This window comes from Salmo salar, chromosome ssa04 (assembly GCF_905237065.1).
Source record: "Salmo salar chromosome ssa04, Ssal_v3.1, whole genome shotgun sequence".
Lineage (NCBI taxonomy): Eukaryota > Metazoa > Chordata > Actinopteri > Salmoniformes > Salmonidae > Salmo > Salmo salar.
The window spans coordinates 11,522,203-11,545,468 of NC_059445.1; the positions used below are offsets into that span (position 1 = coordinate 11,522,203).

At 44.2% G+C, this 23,266-nt stretch overlaps 1 protein-coding gene across 1 annotated transcript in view; it reads right to left on the reverse strand.

The window, feature by feature from the left end:
• Window positions 1-376: 376 nt before the first annotated feature.
• The window catches only part of LOC106610333 (TBC domain-containing protein kinase-like protein), a 65,581-nt gene continuing 42,691 nt past the window's right edge, over window positions 377-23,266 (reverse strand). Inside the window, exons 24-26 of the mRNA XM_045716467.1 lie at window positions 17,454-17,617; window positions 10,377-10,536; window positions 377-755 (exon numbers count right to left, since the gene is read on the reverse strand). Of these exons, the coding sequence (XP_045572423.1) occupies window positions 645-755; window positions 10,377-10,536; window positions 17,454-17,617 (435 nt within the window). The 3' untranslated portion in view covers window positions 377-644. The remainder of the gene's footprint in view (window positions 756-10,376; window positions 10,537-17,453; window positions 17,618-23,266) is intronic.

The window sequence follows — 23,266 nt, forward strand, 5'->3', positions numbered from 1 at the left end:
ACAGGGTCAGGGTTGAGGTCAAACAGGTCAAACCAATATGTCTTTATCATCGAGCTAGGTTTACAGTGAGCTTATTAGTGAGTCTACAGTATGAGGCCTATATGGTTGTAATAATATATTTTAAAGATTAAACTTTGTAAATAAACTATTTTAACATGAAAACACTTACATACGCACTGAACAGTGATAGCAGACATGAACTATGAGTAGTACAATGCCTTTGATGCATTGTATGCCAACTATCAACGCAACCCTTGAGTTCTCTTCTATGATGAGACGGAAGACCTCAAGATTTTATCACTGTGACCTCTTCCCTTATATCTTCAAATGATACACACTTTCTTATCTCTTATGCAAACAGAAGTCAGACCCTTTGTACAGTGAGGAGCTGATCTCAGTCATTTTAATGCTGTGACATACATACAGTACTGCAACATAAGAATACAAAAAGGACTGTTACATGAAATTATAAAATCTAAAACAATATACAGAAACACAAGCAAATATTTTCATATTTTTCTTACGATAAGTTTATTAAAATAAAATAAAAAGAATGCCCGTTGGTAGACGATGAATGAGTGGTTCCCTTTTGTTTGTGTGGGCGGGACCGAGTTTGTCTGGCAGCTGGTGGGTGTGGTCTCTAATCAGATCTGGGGGGAGGGGACAGTGAGGAGGCCCGTGGGCTTCATCTTGTTGATGCCTCCATCCAGGGTGGTCACCCGCGGGTAGTTTACCTTCACCAGGTGGGTTGCGAACTGGAGGGGGGGACAACAAGACCAAGGCAAACCATTAACAACATGGAGGAACATTTACCAAACTGGAGGGGAGGACAACAAGACCAAGGCAGACCATTAACAACATGGAGGAACATTTACCCAACTGGAGGGGGGACAACAAGACCAAGGCAAACCATTAACAACATGGAGGAACATTTACCAAACTGGAGGGGAGGGAGGACAACAAGACCAAGGCAAACCATTGACATGGAACATTTACCACAACATTCGACAAAGTAGCGACTGTAAGGTGCAGGAAGAAGAGCATGTACTGAAGGAGGAGGTCTCTGCGTACTTAGAGAACATGCAGTTGTCTAGTTTCTGCAATGTGCATCTGATACAGGCCCGGATGTAGGTATCATCTGATACAGGCCCGGATGTAGGTATCATCTGATACAGGCCCGGATGTAGGTATCATCTGATACAGGCCCGGATGTAGGTATCATCTGATACAGGCCCGGATGTAGGTATCATCTGATACAGGCCCTGATGTAGGTATCATCTGATACAGGCCCTGATGTAGGTATCATCTGATACAGGCCCTGATGTAGGTTTCATCTCATACAGGCCCGGATGTAGGTATCATCTGATACAGGCCGTGATGTAGGTATCATCTGATACAGGCCCGGATGTAGGTATCATCTGATACAGGCCGTGATGTAGGTATCATCTGATACAGGCCGTGATGTAGGTATCATCTGATACAGGCCCGGATGTAGGCATCATCTGATACAGGCCCTGATGTAGGTATCATCTGATACAGGCCCTTATCTAGGTATCGTCTGATACAGGCCCGGATGTAGGCATCATCTGATACAGGCCCTGATGTAGGTATCGTCTGATACAGGCCCTGATGTAGGTAAGGGTGAAACTTGTTTCTTCAACATAATAAAGAGCAACACTGTGTTGAAAATATGATATAATAACCCAGAACTGGAGCCCGATGCAACTGGTGTTGCTCACCACATCTATGGCATCACATCTGGGGAATTAAATTGTTCCCAGACTCTGGTTACAGTAGTTTAGGTGGTCTGCAACACATCCAGTCTTGTCCAGTTGTCTACAGTAGGTACAGTATCTAGTGTAGCTCAAGGACAACCTCCAAATTCTTTCAAATAACACAGACGATTCTACTGTGGTGTTTGCATTAGCAAGTTGAATTTGTTTGCTAGCGTTGATCAATGGCTTAGAAGAACAAACATGGCACAGACTAACAAGCAAGGTGAAGTAGTAACCAAACATCACACCTTGGAGTATAACATTACAGCCAAAACACTGGAATTGTTTCAGGGAAGTGCACTGCTTGGTAAATAATGAAAGATACATTAATGTCTGGCCTTGACGTCACAGAGACCCGAGGATGCCGTTAACATTTAGAAACAGCCCCTGGCCCTGTATCAATAGGACAGGGACGGAGCAAAAACACGCTGTGCATTAACAACCTTTCTTTACAATTGCTAAAAGAGCCTATACTTATTCCAATAAGTGGATCAAATATGAGAAGATGTGGACATATGAGACGGTTCTATTCCACCAATAAAGCTATGTTTAGAGGTTTCTGTGCACTATATATATGGAACAGGGTGGCATTTCAGACCAACTGGACCAGCTGGCGTTCTGTGTAACTGAGACATCAAAGACAGTGCTGATTGAACCAAATAATGAAAAACAGATATTATATTCCGGAATGGCCTTCTAGCCAATCGGAAACGAGTATTCAACAATGCTGTGGTATAAACATCTCTATTATGACATGTCTCTATGGGTGGAACATCGTATTTCTGTGTTCTTCACTCCTGAGGCTAGGTAGCAGCAGGCTTGTGTCTCTGTATATATAAACTGTTATATTTACAGTCATGTTTTATGCATGTTCTGATTGTAAATAGACTTTTCAGTCGTGGTTAATATAGCCGACAGCTATATATTTTATTACTTTACTAGTGTAGGCTAACGTAACGTTAAATCAATGAGCCTCCACACAGTCAGTTAGTGCGGGAACGTGATCATAGCACCCAAGATTGAGCTACAACTGGCTAGGCAGTTGGTAGGCTAAATCCTGCCTGTTACTGCTGTTCCTAAAACCATTGACATATGTTAGCCTACTGTAACCACACAGAGTGTGTGTGTGTGTGTAAGGTTGGGCGATTGTGTACAAGCCTACATCCGATTGCGCCCCATAGCGATCCTCGATCACTATTGGTGTGTCTTTCTCATGGCTACCCATGTATTTCCATGGAAATATAACTTTTATTTGGAAAGTAATAAATGTATAGATATTTTTTAAAAGCATTCATGATTTGCATGAATGTAATATACTAACTATTACTCTTGTTAAAAATATGAAATGGTAATACGTTGAGGTGAAGAGCACATTATGACTTGTTTAGGACTCGAAACTCAAAGTTTAGGACTTGAGACTTGACTTGTTACTTGACGGTCTTGACATGAGACTTGACTCAGACTTGCCTGTCTTGACTTGGGACTTGAGTGCCAAGACTTGAGACTTACTTGTGACTTGTAAAACAATGACTTGGTCCCACCTCTGCGTAGCACACTTATTTTGACCAGAACCCTATGGGAATATGGTGCCATTTTGAATTCACCCATAGACTGGGAGCGAAGGCGCACCCGGTAGTAAACAAACATTCATCACTAATGCATTAGGTTCTGTGGACCTTGCAGTCCTTCTACAAACAGTATTTCACACACACGTTTGCCTGCCAGGTCAAAACACATTTCTGACGGCTACATCTTCCATCTTCTCGACCAGAATGAATCGCAGGCGCTTTACTTCCCTCACCACTTATGTTACACACACACACACACACACACACACACACACACACACACACACACACACACTAACCTTGTGGGGACAACATTCAGTCCCATTCAAAATCTTATTTTCCCTAAACCCTAACCCGTACTCTTACCCTAACCCAAAAACCTAACCCTAGCTCCTAACCCTGAACATAATTCTAAACCTAACACTAATTCTAACCTTAACCCTAAACCCCATAGAAATAGCATTTGACCTCGTGGGAACAAACAAAATGTCCCCAGTTAGTCAACTTTGTGTTTGTTACTATTCTTGTGGGGACTTCACACACACAGTATGAACCCACACGCACACACAGAATCAATTTCTTAAATATCCTCAAACTAGACTGTCACAGACTTCATCTGAAATCTCCAAATGAGAAAAGAGCTGCCGTCCAGCCTCAGGGCAGATTATTTGGGATGGAAAGGGCAAGCAAACAGTCCATTCATTAAGAAAAACCTCATTCGGCAGCCAGAGCGAGAGAGCGAGAGATATTTAGGCCAATATCCATTAATAATAGTAATAATAATAAAATAAAGAGCAATTAAGTTTTGGAAACATCTAAAATACAGTGACCCCTTCTTATATCATTACCAAGCCCTGCAATGCCAAGAGCTGAGCAAAGAAAAGAGTCCCCTCATCCAGCTGGTCCTGGGGCTGAGTTCACAAACATTTTCTACTAACACAGTGAAGCCTCAGGACCAGAACATCCAATAAATCAGAATAAACCAAAGAACACAGTCAAAACTACATCGCTTATTGGGAAACACAAGCACAAAGCAAAATGCAGTGCCATTTGGCCCTAAATCGACAGTACACCGTGGCTAAATATTTGACCATGGTTACTGATCAAAACCTTAGAAAAACCTTGACAAAAGTACAGGCTCAGTGTGAACAGCCTTGCCATTGAGAAGGGTAGACACAGGAATATCTGGCTCCCTGTAGAGGAAAGGCTGTGCAACCACTGCAACACAACAGAACCTGAGAGAGAGCTGCATTTCCTGACAAAATGTAAAAAATATAAAACAATTAGAGAGAGTGTGTCATTTCCCCAAATTTGAAACCCTTATTCAAGGTTTCAAAGATCACTCTGATGAGAATAGGCTACCCGTCCTGTTGGGGGAAGACGCAGAGAGCTGTGGGTTGGCAGCACACTACATTGCTGGCTGCCATAAGATGAGGGACAGTGTCTGACAGACCAACCAACCTGCAAATGTCCTCTACTGTATGCTTATTGTTATTGTTCAATGTATGGTTATTTTAACCCTTGATTATTGTTGTCCTGTTGACAATATTGATTTTTTATTATGTTAATATTGTAAATCTCCAAAGTAAACGTTTGGCAATATGTACATTGTTACGTCATGCCAATAAAGCAAATTGAATTGAATTGAGAGAGAGACGGTAGAGAGAGAGACAGAGACAGAGAGAAAAAGACTGAAAGAGAGAAAGGAAGAGAGAAAGAAAGATATGTAGAGAGAGGGAGGATAAGTAAAAGAGATTGAGGAAAAGGGAGCGAGAGAGGGGGAGAGGAAAAGGGAACGAGAGCGAAAGAGTTTGAATCAGAGAGCAAGAGAGAGGGAAACTCACAACACCGAGACTGCCGTAGCACACACATTCTACGAAAGCATTTAAGCGAGGCTCCAAACAGGACAGTCCAAAGCTCCCTCCCTTTAATCCTGTCGTGATGCCCGAGAAACCAGTAACCGTGCAGTAATCACTCTGCTCAAAGCCGACGGTAAGTCTGTGACTAAGGCACACACAACATCCATGCGTGGTTAAATCCCAAATGAATACACCGCCGAGGTAAAGGACAAAAAAAGAGAGATGGATACAAAGAGGAAGGGAAGGTTATGAAGGAGGAGAGTTTGCCTTTCACGCTATCCAGGTGGATGTGGGCTCTGGTGGGGGAAGATAAGACGACAGGAAATGGAGTGAGGAGGTAGGAGTACAGTGGAAGTGGCGTCAGGTAGACAGGGCCACTCAGTAGGGCCTTCATCTAGAGTAACAAGGCCATATTCCTGTGTATCCGTCTGTAGCACTGGGCTTTATCCTCCCTGCTCTGCAAATTGACTGAGACATCTAAGAGCTACTGTGAGGCAGAGTCTCACAACAGACGTCGTTGTGCCAAAATATGTATTCCGTTGTGGGATGAGGCTTTATCCACTTGTTAGGATCATCAATATAGCGGTATGAGTTGTTGAGCTGTGTCTACTTTGCTGTTCTCTGCTTGCTGTTGTCATGACCTGGTCCTCTTTGGGTATAGCGAGTACCCTCCCCCTCTCTCTTCCCACCTCTCTCTCCCACCTACCAAGGCTCTGTTATCTCAGGTTGTAAATTCCATGAGGAGACTCTCTTCCCCCCGGCCATGCGGTATAGAGAGAGGGTTCACAGTAGAACAAAGGAACTTCTTCTACCTCACAGAACTTGAGAACTGAACAATATCCATGTTTTGGTCGGTGGAGAATTCAGCTACGACCGGTCCATTTTGTCTAATGTTTGTGACCTCATGAGAGACAATACAGCCACATTATCATAACTCTGTTTACACAAGAGTCTCCGTTATGAGATTTGCATCTAATTATTGTATAAAATGAATGAGTAAGGATGAAACTATTTGTGAAATTATGTAATGTGATTTTAAACTGTTTAATGAAAGAAAATCCAATTCCCTTTTATTGTTTAACTAAGTCATTGGCCCGCTCCATGAGCACAGACATTGATCTGGCATCATGGGACAGCCTCTTCTGCTGTTCCGAATAAAACCCCCACCTAGAGAAATCATCTTCAGACCATGTGTACCTCGAGCATCGAAGGGGCTAAGGTTTGAGTAGAGACCACAAAAACCACAGGATAAGCTAGGGTTGTAATGGTTGCTGAATTCTTAACCATACCACGTGGCTAAACTCTGAGACTATCGATCCGACAGAAAAAGAGAAAATCTTTGATACTAATTACTAGTCTGCAGCTAAAAGTTATGTCGACCTGAAATGCGAAGACCGACAACCGCCGAAACATATATTCTATAAGAACATTTCTGAATATGCCTCTGAAGTATCCATTCTAACCAAAGACTCCAGGGACGCAGAGAGAATCTCGGATGAACTTTCCAACAGAAAAGGACGATTCCAACAGAGATCACGACACACTGAGCGTATATATATATATATATATATATATATATATATATATATATATATATATATATATATATATAGTCAGTCCGGGGTGTATGTGGTATTTCTTCTAAATGGATTACTCTACCCCCTGTCAGTCTGCCTGCCTGCCTGTCACTAGCTCTGTTTGTTACCATCTCTATCAGTCTGTCTCACTGGTCTGGTCTCTCTTTTACAGGAGGTCAGATACACAGTCAACACAGAGCGTTTGGTAAGTATCTGGTTCACAGGCTAAGTTCATTCAGGTTGCCCATTCATTTCAATATGAATACATGTCTTACTTACTGCAGAGTAAGTATGGTCTCTCACCTTTTCAAACTGGTCATTAACAGCTACAAAAAGGGGATGATGGCCGCTAGACTAGAGGTTGACCGATTAATTGGAATGTCCGATTAATTAGGGCCGATTTCAAGTTTTCAAAAACAATCGGTAATCGGCATTTTTGGACACCGATCATGGCCGATTACATTGCACTCCACGAGGAGACAGCGTGGCAGGCTGACTACCTGTTATGCGAGTGCAGCAAGGAGCCACAGTAAGGTGCTAGCTAGCATTAAACGTATCTTATAAAAAACTATCAATCTTAACATAATCACTTGTTAACTACACATGGTTGATGATATTACTAGTTTATCTAGCCTGTCCTGTGTTGCATATAATCGATGAGGTGCCTGTTAATTTATCATTGAATCACAGCCTACTTCGCCAAACGGGTGATTTAACAAGCGCATTCGCGAAAAAAAGCACTGTCGTTGCACCAATGTGTACCTAACCATAAACATCAACGCCTTTCTTAAAATCAATACACAAGTATATATTTTTAAACCTGCATATTTAGTTAATATTGCCTGCTAACATGAATTTCTTTTAACTAGGGAAATTGTGTCACTTCTCTTGCGTTCTGTGCAACAGAGTCAGGGTATATGCAGCAGTTTGGGCCGCCTGGCTCGTTGCGAACTGTGTGAAGACTATTTCTTCCTAACAAAGACAGCCAACTTCGCCAAACGGGGGGATGATTTAACAAAAGCGCATTTGCGAAAAAAAGCACAATCGTTGCACGAATGTACCTAACCATAAACATCAATGCCTTTCTTAAAATCAATACACAGAAGTATATTTTTTTAAACCTGCATATTTAGTTCAAAGAAATTCATGTTAGCAGGCAATATTAAACTAGGGAAATTGTGTCACTTCTCTTGCGTTCATTGCACGCAGAGTCAGGGTATATGCAACAGTTTTGGCCGCCTGGCTCGTTGCGAACTATTTTGCCAGAATTTTATGTAATTATGACATAACATTGAAGGCTGTGCAACGTAACAGCAATATTTAAACTTATGGATGCCACCCGTTTGATAAAATACAGAACGGTTCCGTATTTCACTGAAAGAATAAACGTTTTGTTTGACCATATTAATGACCTAAGGCTCGTATTTCTGTGTGTTATTATATTATAATTAAGTCTATGATTTGATAGAGCAGTCTGACTGAGCAGTGGTAGGCAGCAGCAGGCTCGTAAGCATTCATTCAAACAGCGCTTTACTGCGTTTGCCAGCAGCTCTACGCAATGCTTCAAGCAATCCGCTGTTTATGACTTCAAGTCTATCAACTCCCGAGATTAGCATTGCCAGCCTAAAGTACCTATTAGAACATCCAATAGTCAAAGGTATATGAAATACAAATGGTATAGAGAGAAATAGTCCTATAATAACTACAACCTAAAACTTCTTGCCTGGGAATATTGAAGACTCATGTTAAAAGGAATCACCAGCTTTCATATGTTCTGAGCAAGGAACTTAAACATGAGCTTTATTACATGGCACATATTGCACTTTTACTTTCTTCTCCAACACTTTGTTTTTGCATTATTTAAACCAAATTGAACATGTTTCATTATTTATTTGAGAATAAATAGATTTTATTGATGTATTCTATTAAGTTAAAATAAAAGTGTTCATTGTTCATTCAGTATTGTTGTAATTGTCATTATTACAAATACTTATATAAAAATCGTCCGATTAATCGGTAGCGGGTTTTTGGCCCCCAAATAATCGGTATCGGCGTTGAAAAATCCTAAAATCGGTCGACCTCTATGCTAGACCCCACAAATAATTAACTCATTCTCTCTTTTTGGAAGTACATACCGGCCGTAACGGAAGAAAATGAAGAAGAAACTTCATATTTGGTGACCAACAAACATATTTTGACATAACGCTTGCAGAGCTGGTTAATGGTTGTTTGAATCGGAGCTTTCTGGGTGTTAGAGGTCTCTAATGCACAGATACTGGTTCATGTGACGCTGTGCACTGACCTAAGGAGTTATGACATCCCAGATATCCCCTCTTAAAGCCCTCTGATCACTGTGTGGATCTGAGAGGATCCGATCAGAACTATACCCCCTGAACTGGGGCTTCCAACTGGGGCTTCCCAGGCAAGAAGGCCAACCTTTGAAGGAGGCCAACTGTCATCTTTGGGCCAAATGCCAAGAACAGATGCAAGGTGATGCAACAGAATGCCACATGAATCATATCTAAACCTGCAGTACATGTAGCCTAATACATTGTTCATAATAAGGAGTTCAGGTGTACTATTCTGATTTGATGGATTATACTGAGGTGAATGAAACTATATATGGATTATAGCGAGGGAAATTAAACTAAAGATGGATTATAGCGAGGGGAATTAAACTAAAGATGGATTATACCGAGGGGAATTAAAGATGGATTATACCGAGGGGAATTAAAGTAAAGATGGATTATACCGAGGGGAATTAAACTAAATATGGATTATACCGAGGGGAATTAAAGTAAAGATGGATTATACCGAGGGGAATTAAAGTAAAGATGCTGTCTATGTACATGAGGTTTGAGAAGCAATTGGGATCTATAAGAAATACATATGAATATCAAAAACCCATTACAGTAAGAATGGTCATTTATAGCAATGTGACTATCAATTATTATTCCATACAGCGAAAAACAGAACCAAATCATACTTTTATGCTTCATTTGGGAAAATGGTGATGCACTTTAATTACAGTTCACAAATATGCTGAGAAGACAGCAAGTAGCTTTGCCCCAGAAACAGCTGAAGCATGCAGCATAGACGAGGTGAACTGATTTCAGTGGGGAAAACACAAGCTGGACTCTTGTCTGATTGAACAATCCATAACTTCTGTATGACTTAGAGTGGAGGTCTGTGGAGGAACGGAATATGAGCCTAATTGAATCCTAAACAGTCTGGCTTGTTGAACTTGCAGGTGGAATAAATTAAATTGCACATTGTGCAAGTTAACCATCCTAGCTGTAGACATAGTGTGTGTGTGTGTGTGTGTGTGTGTGTGTGTGTGTGTGTGTGTGTGTGTGTGTGTGTGTGTGTGTGTGTGTGTGTGTGTGTGTGTGTGTGTGTGTATGTGTGTAGGGTGCACATGCATACATGTGTGTTTGAGTGTGTGCAGATGCATGCACTTGTGAATCAGGGCTCCCTTGTAAAAGAGAAATTGGTCTCAATGGGACTTTCCTGCATGAATAAAGGTTCAATGTGTGTGCATTTGCATTCATGCATGCATGTCTGTGTATCCCTAAACGCGTGTGTGTGTTCTCTCACCATGGCGGCGCTCTTCATGGCGTGGCTGATGACCACGATGACACGTCCCCTGAAGCTCTGGAGGGTGCCGGTGGCGGGACACTGCACCAGCTCCCCGTCCGGAGAGAACGCCGTGCTGTAGGGGATGCTGATGCTGCCCGAGATGTGGCCTCTGCCGAAGCTGAACACCCTGGGTTAAGGGGCAACGCTTTAAAATGTACACCAGTCTATGTACAGTGTCAATGTCCTCAATAAGTTAGGGTGACCAATAAGTAATTAGAAGAGGGCCATACATGCTTATGTCAAACACTGCATTATAACCATAGCCGTGGGAAGTGGTTTCGGGGTAGGGGTGCTGTGATTTTCTTCCATGGGGGGGATTTTTTTGGTTTGCCCGTGCTGCAGACGGCTATATTGGTCCGCTAATACAGGACTATTAAAAGGCCCAGTGCATTACTTTTGTGATTTATTTTTATTACGATATTTCACGGGGTGCTGCAGCACCCTCGGCACCCCTACTTCCCGCAGCTATGATTATAACCACATCATAATTCCTTCATTAAGTCTATTAGCATTCAGTAGTGATACCGTGAGCTCCATAATGGTGTTTAAATCCCTGCATACCACTACGGGTATGAACGTCTGTATAGTGCTGTTCAGCTAAACTGTTACCTAATTTCACAAGTTCACTTTTAACTTCTTGAAGGTTCTGCAAGTGTTTTACATGTATCCTGTGCACTAATGTTTTTCATAAATAATGTTGATTCAATGTACAATTTTATGGCAACCAGCAGCAATAAGATTGTGAGTTTTTTAAAAAATTATGTTGTTGAGCGAACTCAACAAAAACTTTGTGTGTGGAAAATTTTGTTGAAAAAACTCACAATCGCATTACAGCTGGTTGCCTTACAATTGTATGTCAAATCATTATATATATATATTTTTTTACAGTTTGGGGACAGGGAGACAGAAACTGTTTCCAATCCCTCATCCTGATAAAAGTCCGTTTAACACTGCTGCAGTAATTGAACATGACAGAGTGGAGGGAAATGTCCCACAGCTTCACTGTTATGGGCCTAAAACCGTGCAACTGGATATGATTTGGGGCTCTGACACGGTGATGAATCTCAGGCTCTGAATGCGGTCAGGCTCCGAATGCGGTCGGTTCAAATTTACAGGGCAATACATCTCCAGGCCATGTGTTCACAAAGTCTGTCTATTATAAAATACAGGGATCTACAGTGGACTAGGCCTGTCGAGGGCTAGCTAATACACCAACGCCATGGTAGCTTGCTTGCTCCAATCAGATTCATTGCAGACATCACTTAAAATGTCTGTGCGCAATTGGGTGTAAATATGCTTGATGTCCACAATATGGAAAATTACTGAAAGTGATGCTAAAGAAATCTTTAAATTTAAAATTTCTCCACCTCTGTTTAGTCATGCATATTGAATACTACAAGACAATACAAGATCACTGATTAAAAAATATCTTCTGGGGAAGTGCAATCATGGACACAAAACACTAAACAGTGCATCACACCCCCCCCCCGAATGTAATAATTTAATGTGTGCATGTCATTGTCTGTCTGAGGTGAACTTGACACAGGGGGTCTGTCTTGGTCTGTCAGCCTAACAGAGTCTACCAGAAGTTTCTATTATGAGACAGCAGCTGCTCTGGCTGCCAAAGACAGTCTCCAGAAATAGGAGGGAGGAGAAAGGAGGAGCAGAGTAAATACCACGAGCCAGGCAAATTAAAGTAATAACTCAATCTCGGGGTCAGGTGAATGGGAGGAGGACATGGAGGATGGGAACTGGAAGAGTGCTTAAATTGACATAATGAGGGGAAAGAAAGAAAACAAAAGACAATACGTCTGTTAAGCTCTGCTGAGTGCCAGGCAGCTCACGCTGAGGGAACAGTGTTAGCTATCTGCTGAGAGCCAAGCAGCTCACGCTGAGGGAACAGTGTTAGCTGAGTGCCAGGCAGCTCTCGGTGAGGGAACAGTGTTAGCTATCTGCTGAGAGCCAGGCAGCTCACGCTGAGGGAACAGTGTTAGCTATCTGCTGAGAGCCAAGCAGCTCACGCTGAGGGAACAGTGTTAGCTGAGTGCCAGGCAGCTCTCGGTGAGGGAACAGTGTTAGATATCTGCTGAGTGCCAGGCAGTTCGCGCTGAGGGAACAGTGTTAGCTATCTGCTGAGTGCCAGGCAGCTCACGCTGAGGGAACAGTGTTAGATATCTGCTGAGTGCCAGACAGCTCGCGCTGAGGTAACAGTGTTAGATATCTGCTGAGCGCCAGGCAGCTCGCGCTGAGGAAACAGTGTTAGCCATCTGCTGAGTGCCAGGTAGCTCGCGCTGAGGGAACAGTGTTAGCTATCTGCTGAGTACCAGGCAGCTCACGCTGAGGGAACAGTGTTAGATATCTGCTGAGTGCCAGGCAGCTCGCGCTGAGGTAACAGTGTTAGATATCTGCTGAGCGCCAGGCAGCTCGCGCTGAGGGAACAGTGTTAGCCATCTGCTGAGTGCCAGGTAGCTCGCGCTGAGGGAACAGTGTTAGCTATCTGCTGAGTGCCAGGCAGCTCGCGCTGAGGGAACAGTGTTAGCTGAGTGTCAGGCAGCTCGCGCTGAGGGAACAGTGTTAGATATCTGCTGAGTGCCAGGCAGCTCACGCTGAGGGAACAGTGTTAGCTGAGTGCCAGGCAGCTCGCGCTGAGGGAACAGTGTTAGCTATCTGCTGAGTGCCAGGCAGCTCGCGCTGAGGGAACAGTGTTAGCTATCTGCTGAGTGTCAGGCAGCTCACGCTGAGGGAACAGTGTTAGATATCTGCTGAGTGCCAGGCAGCTCGCGCTGAGGGAACAGTGTTAGCTGAGTGCCAGGCAGCTCGCGCTGAGGGAACAGTGTTAGCTATCTGCTGAGTGCCAGGCAGCTCGCGCTGAGGGAACAGTGTTAGATATCTGCTGAGTGCCAGGCATCTCGCGCTGACGGAACAGTGTTAGCTATCTGCTGAGTGCCAGGCAGCTCGCGCTGAGGGAACAGTGTTAGCCATCTGCTGAGTGCCAGGCAGCTCGCGCTGAGGGAACAGTGTTAGCTATCTGCTGAGTGCCAGGCAGCTCGCGCTGAGGGAACAGTGTTAGCTATCTGCTGAGAGCCAAGCAGCTCACGCTGAGGGAACAGTGTTAGCTATCTGCTGAGAGCCAAGCAGCTCGCGCTGAGGGAACAGTGTTAGCTATCTGCTGAGTGCCAGGCAGCTCGCGCTGAGGGAACAGTGTTAGCTATCTGCTGAGTGCCAGGCAGCTCGTGCTGAGGGAACAGTGTTAGCTATCTGCTGAGTGCCAGGCAGCTCACGCTGAGGGAACAGTGTTAGCTATCTGCTGAGTGCCAGGCAGCTCGCGCTGAGGGAACAGTGTTAGATATCTGCTGAAAGCCAAGCAGCTCGCGCTGAGGGAACAGTGAAAGATGTAATAATCATTCTCTGGCTTGCTCCGTTTACGAGTGTAGTTATCGACATTATTGCTACATAATTTTAAGACGAATGGTGCTCAACTGCTTTCCTGAAGCACTTTAGGCCACGTACTAAATTATTCCTGGGAAGAGAGAGGCCATTATACACACTGACATATTTCCCTTTAGTCGATTTAACTTAACATACTGAATCTTTGCTCTAGAACTCCTAAATGTAAGGTAGTCTACACAACTGTTGTTTAAAACAGCTGTGCACTAACTACTTAAAAAGGTAGTCTGAAATCTGGGACTCTGTTCAATTATCATTTACATTCTTGAATATATCCAGGCATGGAAACCGACCACTAGTAAAACACTGGATTGGTGTAATCAGTTGAATAACTTTGTGACCAACTGGAGACCCAACACTATTTTATCTCACAATCATCACAATGCAGGGTAGCCAGCTCTAAGTGGCCCAAATCCCTCTTTGTTATTCTGGGTCAGGAGCCCTGGGGACCGCTGTCTATCAGGACTCTATAGAATGGAGAGGACTTAGTCTGAGGGAGGACGGTTGCCAGGTATTCTACCACTAATCCCCCCCCCCCCCTGATTAATGGAGCTTTAACTCCCCCCTAAAACAATTATCATTCCACTGACCTCCGACAATGACTCTTGAGAGAGTGGCTCACTTTTAAGATGAAAGAGTATTGGTTACTTAGCGCTGGAAAGTCTACTCCTGATAAACTGAACAGCCGTCAGGGAAATAGAACTAAAAGAAAACAAACAGTCCATCTGTGCAGACAAACTGCGTTTTTGTTTTGTGATGTTGCACTTTTATGAATAGCCAAGATGGATTACTGGGTTATTGATTCTGGCAACCCGTTTTTAATCTAAGGGACTTATCAGGTGTATCCACGGGGGAGTGTGTGTGTGCGCTGAGTGTGTGTCAGGCTGTGTCATGCACACACACACACACACACACACACAATAATGAATCAATAATTGAGCCACACCGGCTGAGGGACCAAATCACATCCCACTTAAGGAGTCTGCCTTTTCTTTCCTCCAAGAAAGGTAAAGAAACGTAAATAAAAAATGTGTCTGGATAACTCTATGTAATTATAACCAGAGGTTAAGTTGGACTTCTAATCAGATCTAACCCCCTGCACATTCACATCTAACCCCCTGCACATTCACTGTCCTTATTTTCTTAGCACACTCTTATCCAGGGTAACTTTGTCCATTGGCTGTCAAATGTGCCAGACGTGTTCACACCCAGTGATAGGGCTGGAGGTTTTTCTAGAAGAATTACTTCAAGGACTTCAACAATGATACCTCGTACAAGGTCAATTCACAACCCAGGCAGTCTCACTTTAGTAATAGATTCCCATGACTGAACGGCAGATGAAAGCAGCTTCTCCAATCAGCAGAGCAAATTAGTCCATCTCACACTTCTGATATATGAATTTCAGAGGTATTCTCCACCCTGTAACAAAAAAGACCAAATGTTTTTCAGTTAACCCATAAACCTCCCATCCAGCGGAGGTTTTGTAACTTTAGCCCACACAAGTCGTTTTTGCTAGTAGGTGGCTAAGAGGTAGCTAACAGGATAGCAGGTGGCTAACAGGATAGCAGGTAGCTAACAGGATAGCAGGTAGCTAACAGGATAGCAGGTGGCTAACAGGATAGCAGGTGGCTAACATGAGGTGGCTAACATGAGGTGGCTAACATGAGGTGGCTAACATGAGGTGGCTAACATGAGGTGGCTAACATGAGGTGGCTAACATGAGGTGGCTAACATGAGGTGGCTAACATGAGGTGGCTAACATGAGGTGGCTAACATGAGGTGGCTAACATGCTATGGGGTAGCTAATATGCAGGCAGAATGGATTCTCCTCAGGTCCAGACCGTGGGGCCCCTCAGGGGTGTGTACTTAGTCCCCTCCTGTATTCCCTGTTCACCCATGACTACGTGGCCAAACACAACTCCAACACCATCATTAAGTTTGCTGATGACACAACAGTGGTAGATCACAGGCCTGATCACCAATAACGAAGAGACAGCCTATAGGGAGGAGGTCAGAGAACTGGCAGTGTCGTGCCAGGACAACAACCTCTCCCTCAATGTGGGCAAGACAAAGGAACTGATCTTGAACTACAGGAAAAGGTGGGCCGAACAGTCCCCCATTAACATTGACGGAGCAGTAGTGGAGCGGGTAAAGAGTTTCAAGTTCCTTGGTGTCCACATCACCAACGAACTATCATGGGCCAAACATGCCAAGACAGTCGTGAAGAGGGCACGACAAAACCTTTTCCCTCTCATGAGACTGAAAAGATTTGGCATGGGCCCCCAGATTCTCAAAAGGTTCTACAGCTGCACCATCGAGAGCATCCTGACCGGTTGCATCACCGCCTGGTATGGCAACTGCTTGGCATCTGAACGTAAGGCGCTACAGAGGGTAGTGCGAATGGCCCAGTACATCATTGGGGCCAAGCTTCCTGCCATCCAGGACCTATATAATAGGCAGTGTAAGAAGAAAGCACATAAAATTGTCAGACTCCAGTCACCCAAGTCACAACCTTTTTTCTCTGCTACCGCACGGCAAGCAGTACCGGAGCGTCAAGTCTAGGACCAAAAGGCTCCTCAACAGCTTCAACCCCCAAGCTATTAGACTGCTGAACAATTCATAAAAATCTCCACTGGACAATTTACATTGACCCCCTCCCCTCCATACACTGCTGCTACTCGCAGTTCGTTTGTTAGCTATGCATAGTCACGTCACCCCCACCTACATGTACAAATTACCTCAACTAGCCTGTACCCCTGCACACTGACTCGGTACCGGTGCCCCCTGTATATAGCCTCGTTATTGTTATTCTTATTGTGTTACTTTTTATTTTAGCCTACTTGGTAAATATTTTCTTCTTCTTGAACTGGTCTGTTGGTTAAGAGCTTTTAGGTAAGCATTTCACGGTAAAGTCTACATTTGCTGTATTCGGCGCATGTGGCAAATAAAGTTTGATTTGATGCAGTAGCTAACGCTTCAGACCTCCATACTCTCCTCAGCCAGATAGAGGAGAGCACAGAAGGCAAGCCAGTTCTTGTACACAGGACCAGCCATATACACAGCCAATGTATACTCTGCACAAAGCCAAGGCTGAACTGAACCAACAGAAAATATTTTCAAGACTGTGTACTAGCAGTGTGTGAATGGAGTAGATCAGTCTTGATGGAGCTAAAAGCTACATGCAAGCCTACCACACACACAGCTATTGTACTGGTGGTGGTACTGCACAACACCAATACAGCCGTAAGGTGAAAAGCATATTTAAGTAGCGATCCCTTCTCTGGAGACATAGCCGAGGCCAATAACGTGTGCATTTATTCAGAAGAGGTTCAGTACGACCCGTCTTTCACGACAACATGCTATAAATTCCCCTTCAAAGTAAAACAGAACACTTGGGCTCTTGTCTCTCTATGTGGTGCTGTGCTAACACAAAACAGTCTGGGGGTAGAAGAAGCATCTAGGTCGGTTTTATTGTAAAAGTACTTTGTGACAACTGCTTAATGTGCTGATGTAGAAAAGGCTTCATTCATTTAACCGATCGATTGATTAATTCCCCTCTCTCACACACACACACACACTGAAGGATACTCCTCGATGCTGCGGATGTCGACGGCAAGGATCTTAGGCTTGCTGGCCTTGCTCCTCTTGGTTTGACCCCCCACCGACAGCTCACACAGGTCAATGAGGTCCTCGGCTGAGATACGGGGGGACACCTCGGCTTTCAGGTCACTCAGCGCCAAGGGCTCCCGCGACTGGAGAGAAGGAGATAAGAGAGAGTTATTATGACCACTCAGGTAGAATAGGTTCTCTCAGTACACAGTTTGTTATTTAGTTGGCCAGCAAACATCGAACTCTCAAAGGAAGACTTTAATATCTTGGTGACAATTACAGCATTCAGTGGTACTGTACAATAGCTTTGTCAGTCTTTTGTAAATATGTAAATACTGTATGTAGTTCTCAAGGAAGGACCCGAAGCGATATCAGTGCCATTGCCGGCAAAGCAGAAAATACTTTGTACTGAGGACAGAGGATTTTGGAAAGGCACTCTTCCTTTCCAGTCGACACTACAGGATAATGCTGCCCTGGAGGTGACATCGCAGACAGGCTCTGATGAGCAGTGTTAATGGGGAGAGCCAGGGAGTCCACTGGCACTGTGGCTATTTGTCATCAAAGACTTGAGAGTATAAGCATGTTTTAGGAGTCTGTGTGGCAGGGACAACGGTGGCACTGAGGTGCCAGTATCTCCTGTGAACAGAGTGTGCAGCCTGAGGAGGAATCATACTTAGCTTTCCATTAGTAAGCAGTCTTGCATTCCAAATGACTCTTGTATAATGTCACCTAAACCTTTAAGCTTCCACGAAACATCTCAGTGTAAATATATACAATTACAGAATCTACGGCAATACATGGCAAGGGGCAGGTGATATGCGTCAATGCATCATCTGAAGTAGAACTTTTCGATGGATGGCGACGCCTTTGGCAGTTGAATGTAGTCAACAAAAAATATCCTCCTCGGGATACGAAAGAAAGACAGACAGACAGACAGACAGACAGACAGACAGACAGACAGACAGACAGAACAGACAGACAGACAGACAGACAGACAGACAGACAGACAGACAGACAGACAGACAGACAGACAGACAGACAGACAGACAGACAGACAGACAGACGAACAGACAGACAGACAGACAGACAGACGAACAGACAGACAGACAGACAGACAGACAGACAGACAGACAGACAGACAGACAGACAGACAGACAGACGAACAGACAGACAGACAGACGAGACAGACAGACAGACAGACAGACAGACAGACAGACAGACAGACAGACAGACAGACAGACGAACAGACAGACAGACAGACAGACAGACAGACAGACAGACAGACAGACAGACAGACAGACAGACAGACAGACAGACAGACAGACAGACAGACAGACAGACAGACAGACAGACAGACAGACAGACAGACAGACAGACAGACAGACAGACAGACAGACAGACAGACGAGACAGACAGACAGACAGACAGACAGACGAGACAGACAGACAGACAGACAGACAGACAGACAGACAGACAGACAGAACAGACAGACAGACAGACAGACAGACAGACAGACAGACAGACAGACAGACAGACAGACAGACAGACAGACAGACAGACAGACAGACAGACAGACAGACAGACGAGACAGACAGACAGACAGACAGACAGACAGACAGACGAGACAGACAGACAGACAGACAGACAGACAGACAGACAGACAGACAGACAGACAGACAGACAGACAGACAGACAGACAGACAGACAGACAGACAGACAGACAGACAGACAGACAGACAGACAGACAGACAGACAGACAGACAGACGATTGCTATTGGTACATGCATCAACGAGCCCGATGTTCTGCTGGCACAGATCACACATTTCACTTGCTGTCATGAGTCAATAGGAAGCATGGAGCATGAACGAGAGAGCAGGGGTGAGAGGAAAAAGATAATTAAATTAAAAATACTTTAGGCTATTTATCCCACAAGGGGCAATTGTGCAAACAAGGAGAGGATAAAGACGAAGGAGGAGGAGGGTGCTTTAATCATACAAACGAGAGGCAGTTCACTATCATTAGGTTCAGCGGGTGTATTTTATTCACTTAAGTGTCCAGTCATTGAATCGGAGGGAGGCACTCAATGCTTTAAGACCTCTGAGTGTCTTTGCAACGTATACAACCACACAGTTGGACGAAAACCAGCCATTAGATTTTTTCACACTTTTACAATGTTCGTTTTCATCAGCTGTTGTACAATATGATAAGACACAGGAAAACTGTATGTTGACTGCACTGGGCCTTCAAGGCCTATAAGTCAACATGTACCTGTTCCTCCAGCTTAAGTACTGGTAGCCCATGTTTATAGCCAAGTTATCCTTACTCATTGTGTTTTTATTCCTCGTGTAATTCTTTTTTTTCTATCTCTATGTTTCTCTCTGCATTGTTGGGAAAGGCCTGTAAGTAAGCATTTCACTGATACACTATAATCAACAAAGTGCCATCTACAAGCTAAAAAGGTTATTCGGCTATCCCCATAGGACAACCCTTTATAGTTCCATCTGAACTCAGCAAAAAAAGAAACGTCCCTTTTTCAGGACCCTGTCTTTCAAAGATAATTTTTAAATCAAAATAACATCACATATGTTCATTGTAAAGGGTTTAAACACCGTTTCCCATGCTTGTTCAATGAACCATAAACAATTAATGAACATGCACCTGTGGAACGGTCGTTAAGACACTAACAGCTTACAGACGGTAGGTAATTAAGGTCACAGTTATGAAAACTTAGGACAATAAAGAGGCCTTTCTACTGACAGGCATGAGGACTGCAGATGTGGCCTGGGAAATAAATTGCCATGTCCGTACTGTGAGACGTCTAAGACAGCACTACAGGGAGACAGGACGGACAGCTGATCGTCCTCGCAGTGGAAGACCATGTGTAACAACATCTGCACAGGATTGGTACATCCGAACATCACACCTGTGAGACAGGTACAGGATGGCAACAACAACTGCCCGAGTTATACCAGAAACACACAATCCCTCCATCAGTGCTCAGACTGTCCGCAATAGGCTGAGAGAGGCTGGACTGAGGGCTTGTAGGCCTGTTGTAAGGCAGGTCCTCACCAGACATCACCGTCGCCTATGGGCACAAACCCACCGTCGCTGGTCCAGACAGGACTGGCAAAAAGTGCTCTTCACTGACGAGTCGCGGTTTTCTCTCACCAGGGGTGATGATCGGATTCGCGTTTATCGTCGAAGGAATGAGCATTACACCGAGGCCTGTACTCTGGAGCTGGATCAATTTGGAGGTGGAGGGCCCGTCATGATTTGGGGCGGTGTGTCACAGCATCATCGGACTGAGCTTGTTGTCATTGCAGGCAATCTCAACGCTGTGCGTTACAGGGAAGACATCCTTCTGCTCATGTGGTACCCTCCCTGCATGCTCATCCTGACATGACCCTCCAGCATGACATTGCCACCAGCCATACTGCTCATTCTGTGCATGATTTCCTGTAAGACAGGAATGTTAGTGTTTGCCATGGCCAGCAAAGAATCCCATTGAGCACGTCTGGGACCTGTTGGATTGGAGGGTGAGAGCTAGGGCCATTCCCCCCAGAAATGTCCGGGAACTTGCAGGTGCCTTGGTGGAAGAGTGGGGTAACATCTCACAGCAAGAACTGGCAAATCTGGTACAGTCCATGAGGAGGAGATGCACTGCAGTACTTAATGCAGCTGGTGGCCACACCAGATACTGTTTCTTTTGATTTTGACCCCCCTTTGTTCAGGGACACATTATTCCATTTCTGTTAGTCACATGTCTGTGGAACTTGTTCAGTTTATGTCTCAGTTGTTGAATCTTGTTATGTTCATGCAAATATTTACACGTTAAGTTTGCTGAAAATAAACGCAGTTGACAGCGAGAGGACGTTTCTTTTTTTGCGGGCGCACACACAGCCACGGGCGCACACACAGCCACGGGCGCACACACAGCCACACACACAAACAGACTGACTGAACCACTGACTCTAATACAACAAAGAGTTTGGATTAGCACAGGGAAACTGTAAGCAGCTTATCCAATCAGCAGTGAGGAAGTAGGAGAAGGACTGATAAGAGCAATCCATTATGATGATAACTGTTGATTGGATAAGGTAACTGGATGATGCCAGAAAATAGATCACAATCAATATAAAGCTCTTTAAAACCTAAACCTAGAATGCAGTAAGAGAGGACTGAGAAATGTCATCAACTTGTATAATTAGACAGCTTTAATATCTACTCTATACACACACACCAATTATGACTCCCCCCCCACACACACAACAGTATGAACCCACACACACACACAAACAGTATGAACACCCTCACATCTTTATAATCCCACTGGTACAGCCTGTCGTTGACTGTGTGTTCATGGCTGGGTCACATGGGGAGTTAAATGCCATGGTGAGATGTATGTTTGCCAGCCTTCAGTCAGCTTAATGACGCTACTACCGGTCTTTCAGTGCATGGGCTGACAGTGATGGGACCTACCTGGAGACACTGATAAGACTGGTGGTCCTCTGTAGCTCAGTTGGTAGAGCATGGCGCTGGCAATGCCAGGATAGTGGGTTTGATTCCCGGGACCACACATACCGAAAATGTATGCGCGCATTGATTGGATAAAATTGTCTGCTAAATGGCTTTATTATATAATATAAATGACCCAGGCTCAGTTCAGTATGGAGTAAGCATTTTTAAATGGTGTGAAACAGGGAGAAACTGTCCACATTTGTCCAATAAGATTTTAGATTTGTACTATCTGTTGCAAAACGCTTTGCGATGGTGTGCACTACTGAACACTACCCAGAGCTTGTTTTTCCTCACCAACGTTTACTGTCCAGAGGAACCTGATTGCCCCTATTGGCTCACATGATCAACTGCATGAGAACATGAATGTACAGTACTATAACGACAACGCCCATCATGGTAATAACCAGCTAGGACTGAGGTCTAGTGATGATGAATAGCCAACAGCCGTGTTGTACATTCATCATGCAGCGATTTGTCATCCCAATATGAACTCCCATACATACAGGGCAATTATCCCTCAGTGTAATTCTATACGGAAGGCATTTGCAATTACTCCCATTATAGTCATGGTGACGTACAGGCATTCAGTTACAGTATTAGCACAAACGCTGGCATAATTTCTCAGGGCACGACTCTATCCCCTATTAAGGATTTCAGTGTAAATTGCAGTCGCGACAGACCAGATGAATTCAAAATCATCAGTAAAGAAACTGATCAGAAAATGGCTAACTTGAAACCTAAGGAGCCGCCATGAAATCCATTAAGGAATAACCTTCACAAAGAAATAAAGGATTCCAAAGGAGGAAGGATAACTCCTCCCCACATTTGTTCCTTTTAGATCATATTGAATAAGATTATATGGACGGGGGGGGGGCACTTTATGAATACAAACCCTAATGTCTTTTATGTTCCATTAATGGCCACGCAGCAGTTACCAATGTCCCCCTCAACTAAAGTGAAGTAACTTTTCTGGCAGCAGGGGCAAGCAGAGCAGAGCGGCACTTTTTAATAAAATGCCTCCGTGTTTTTGCTGACAGACAGACTCGAGCTAGGCCCAGAGCGGAGCCGGGTCCTGGGTCCAGGCATACAGTAAACACCTCATTTCTCTGGTGTCATGAAAACAGCATCTCGCCCGGATTTAATGAAATGTTCTTTGGGAAATTGAATAAGTTACTCACTGCACGCTGTAGGGCATACATTCAACCAAACAGATATGAACTCAACACACATATTGATAAATGAAATGACAGAATCCATCTTCAGATGTGGTCGT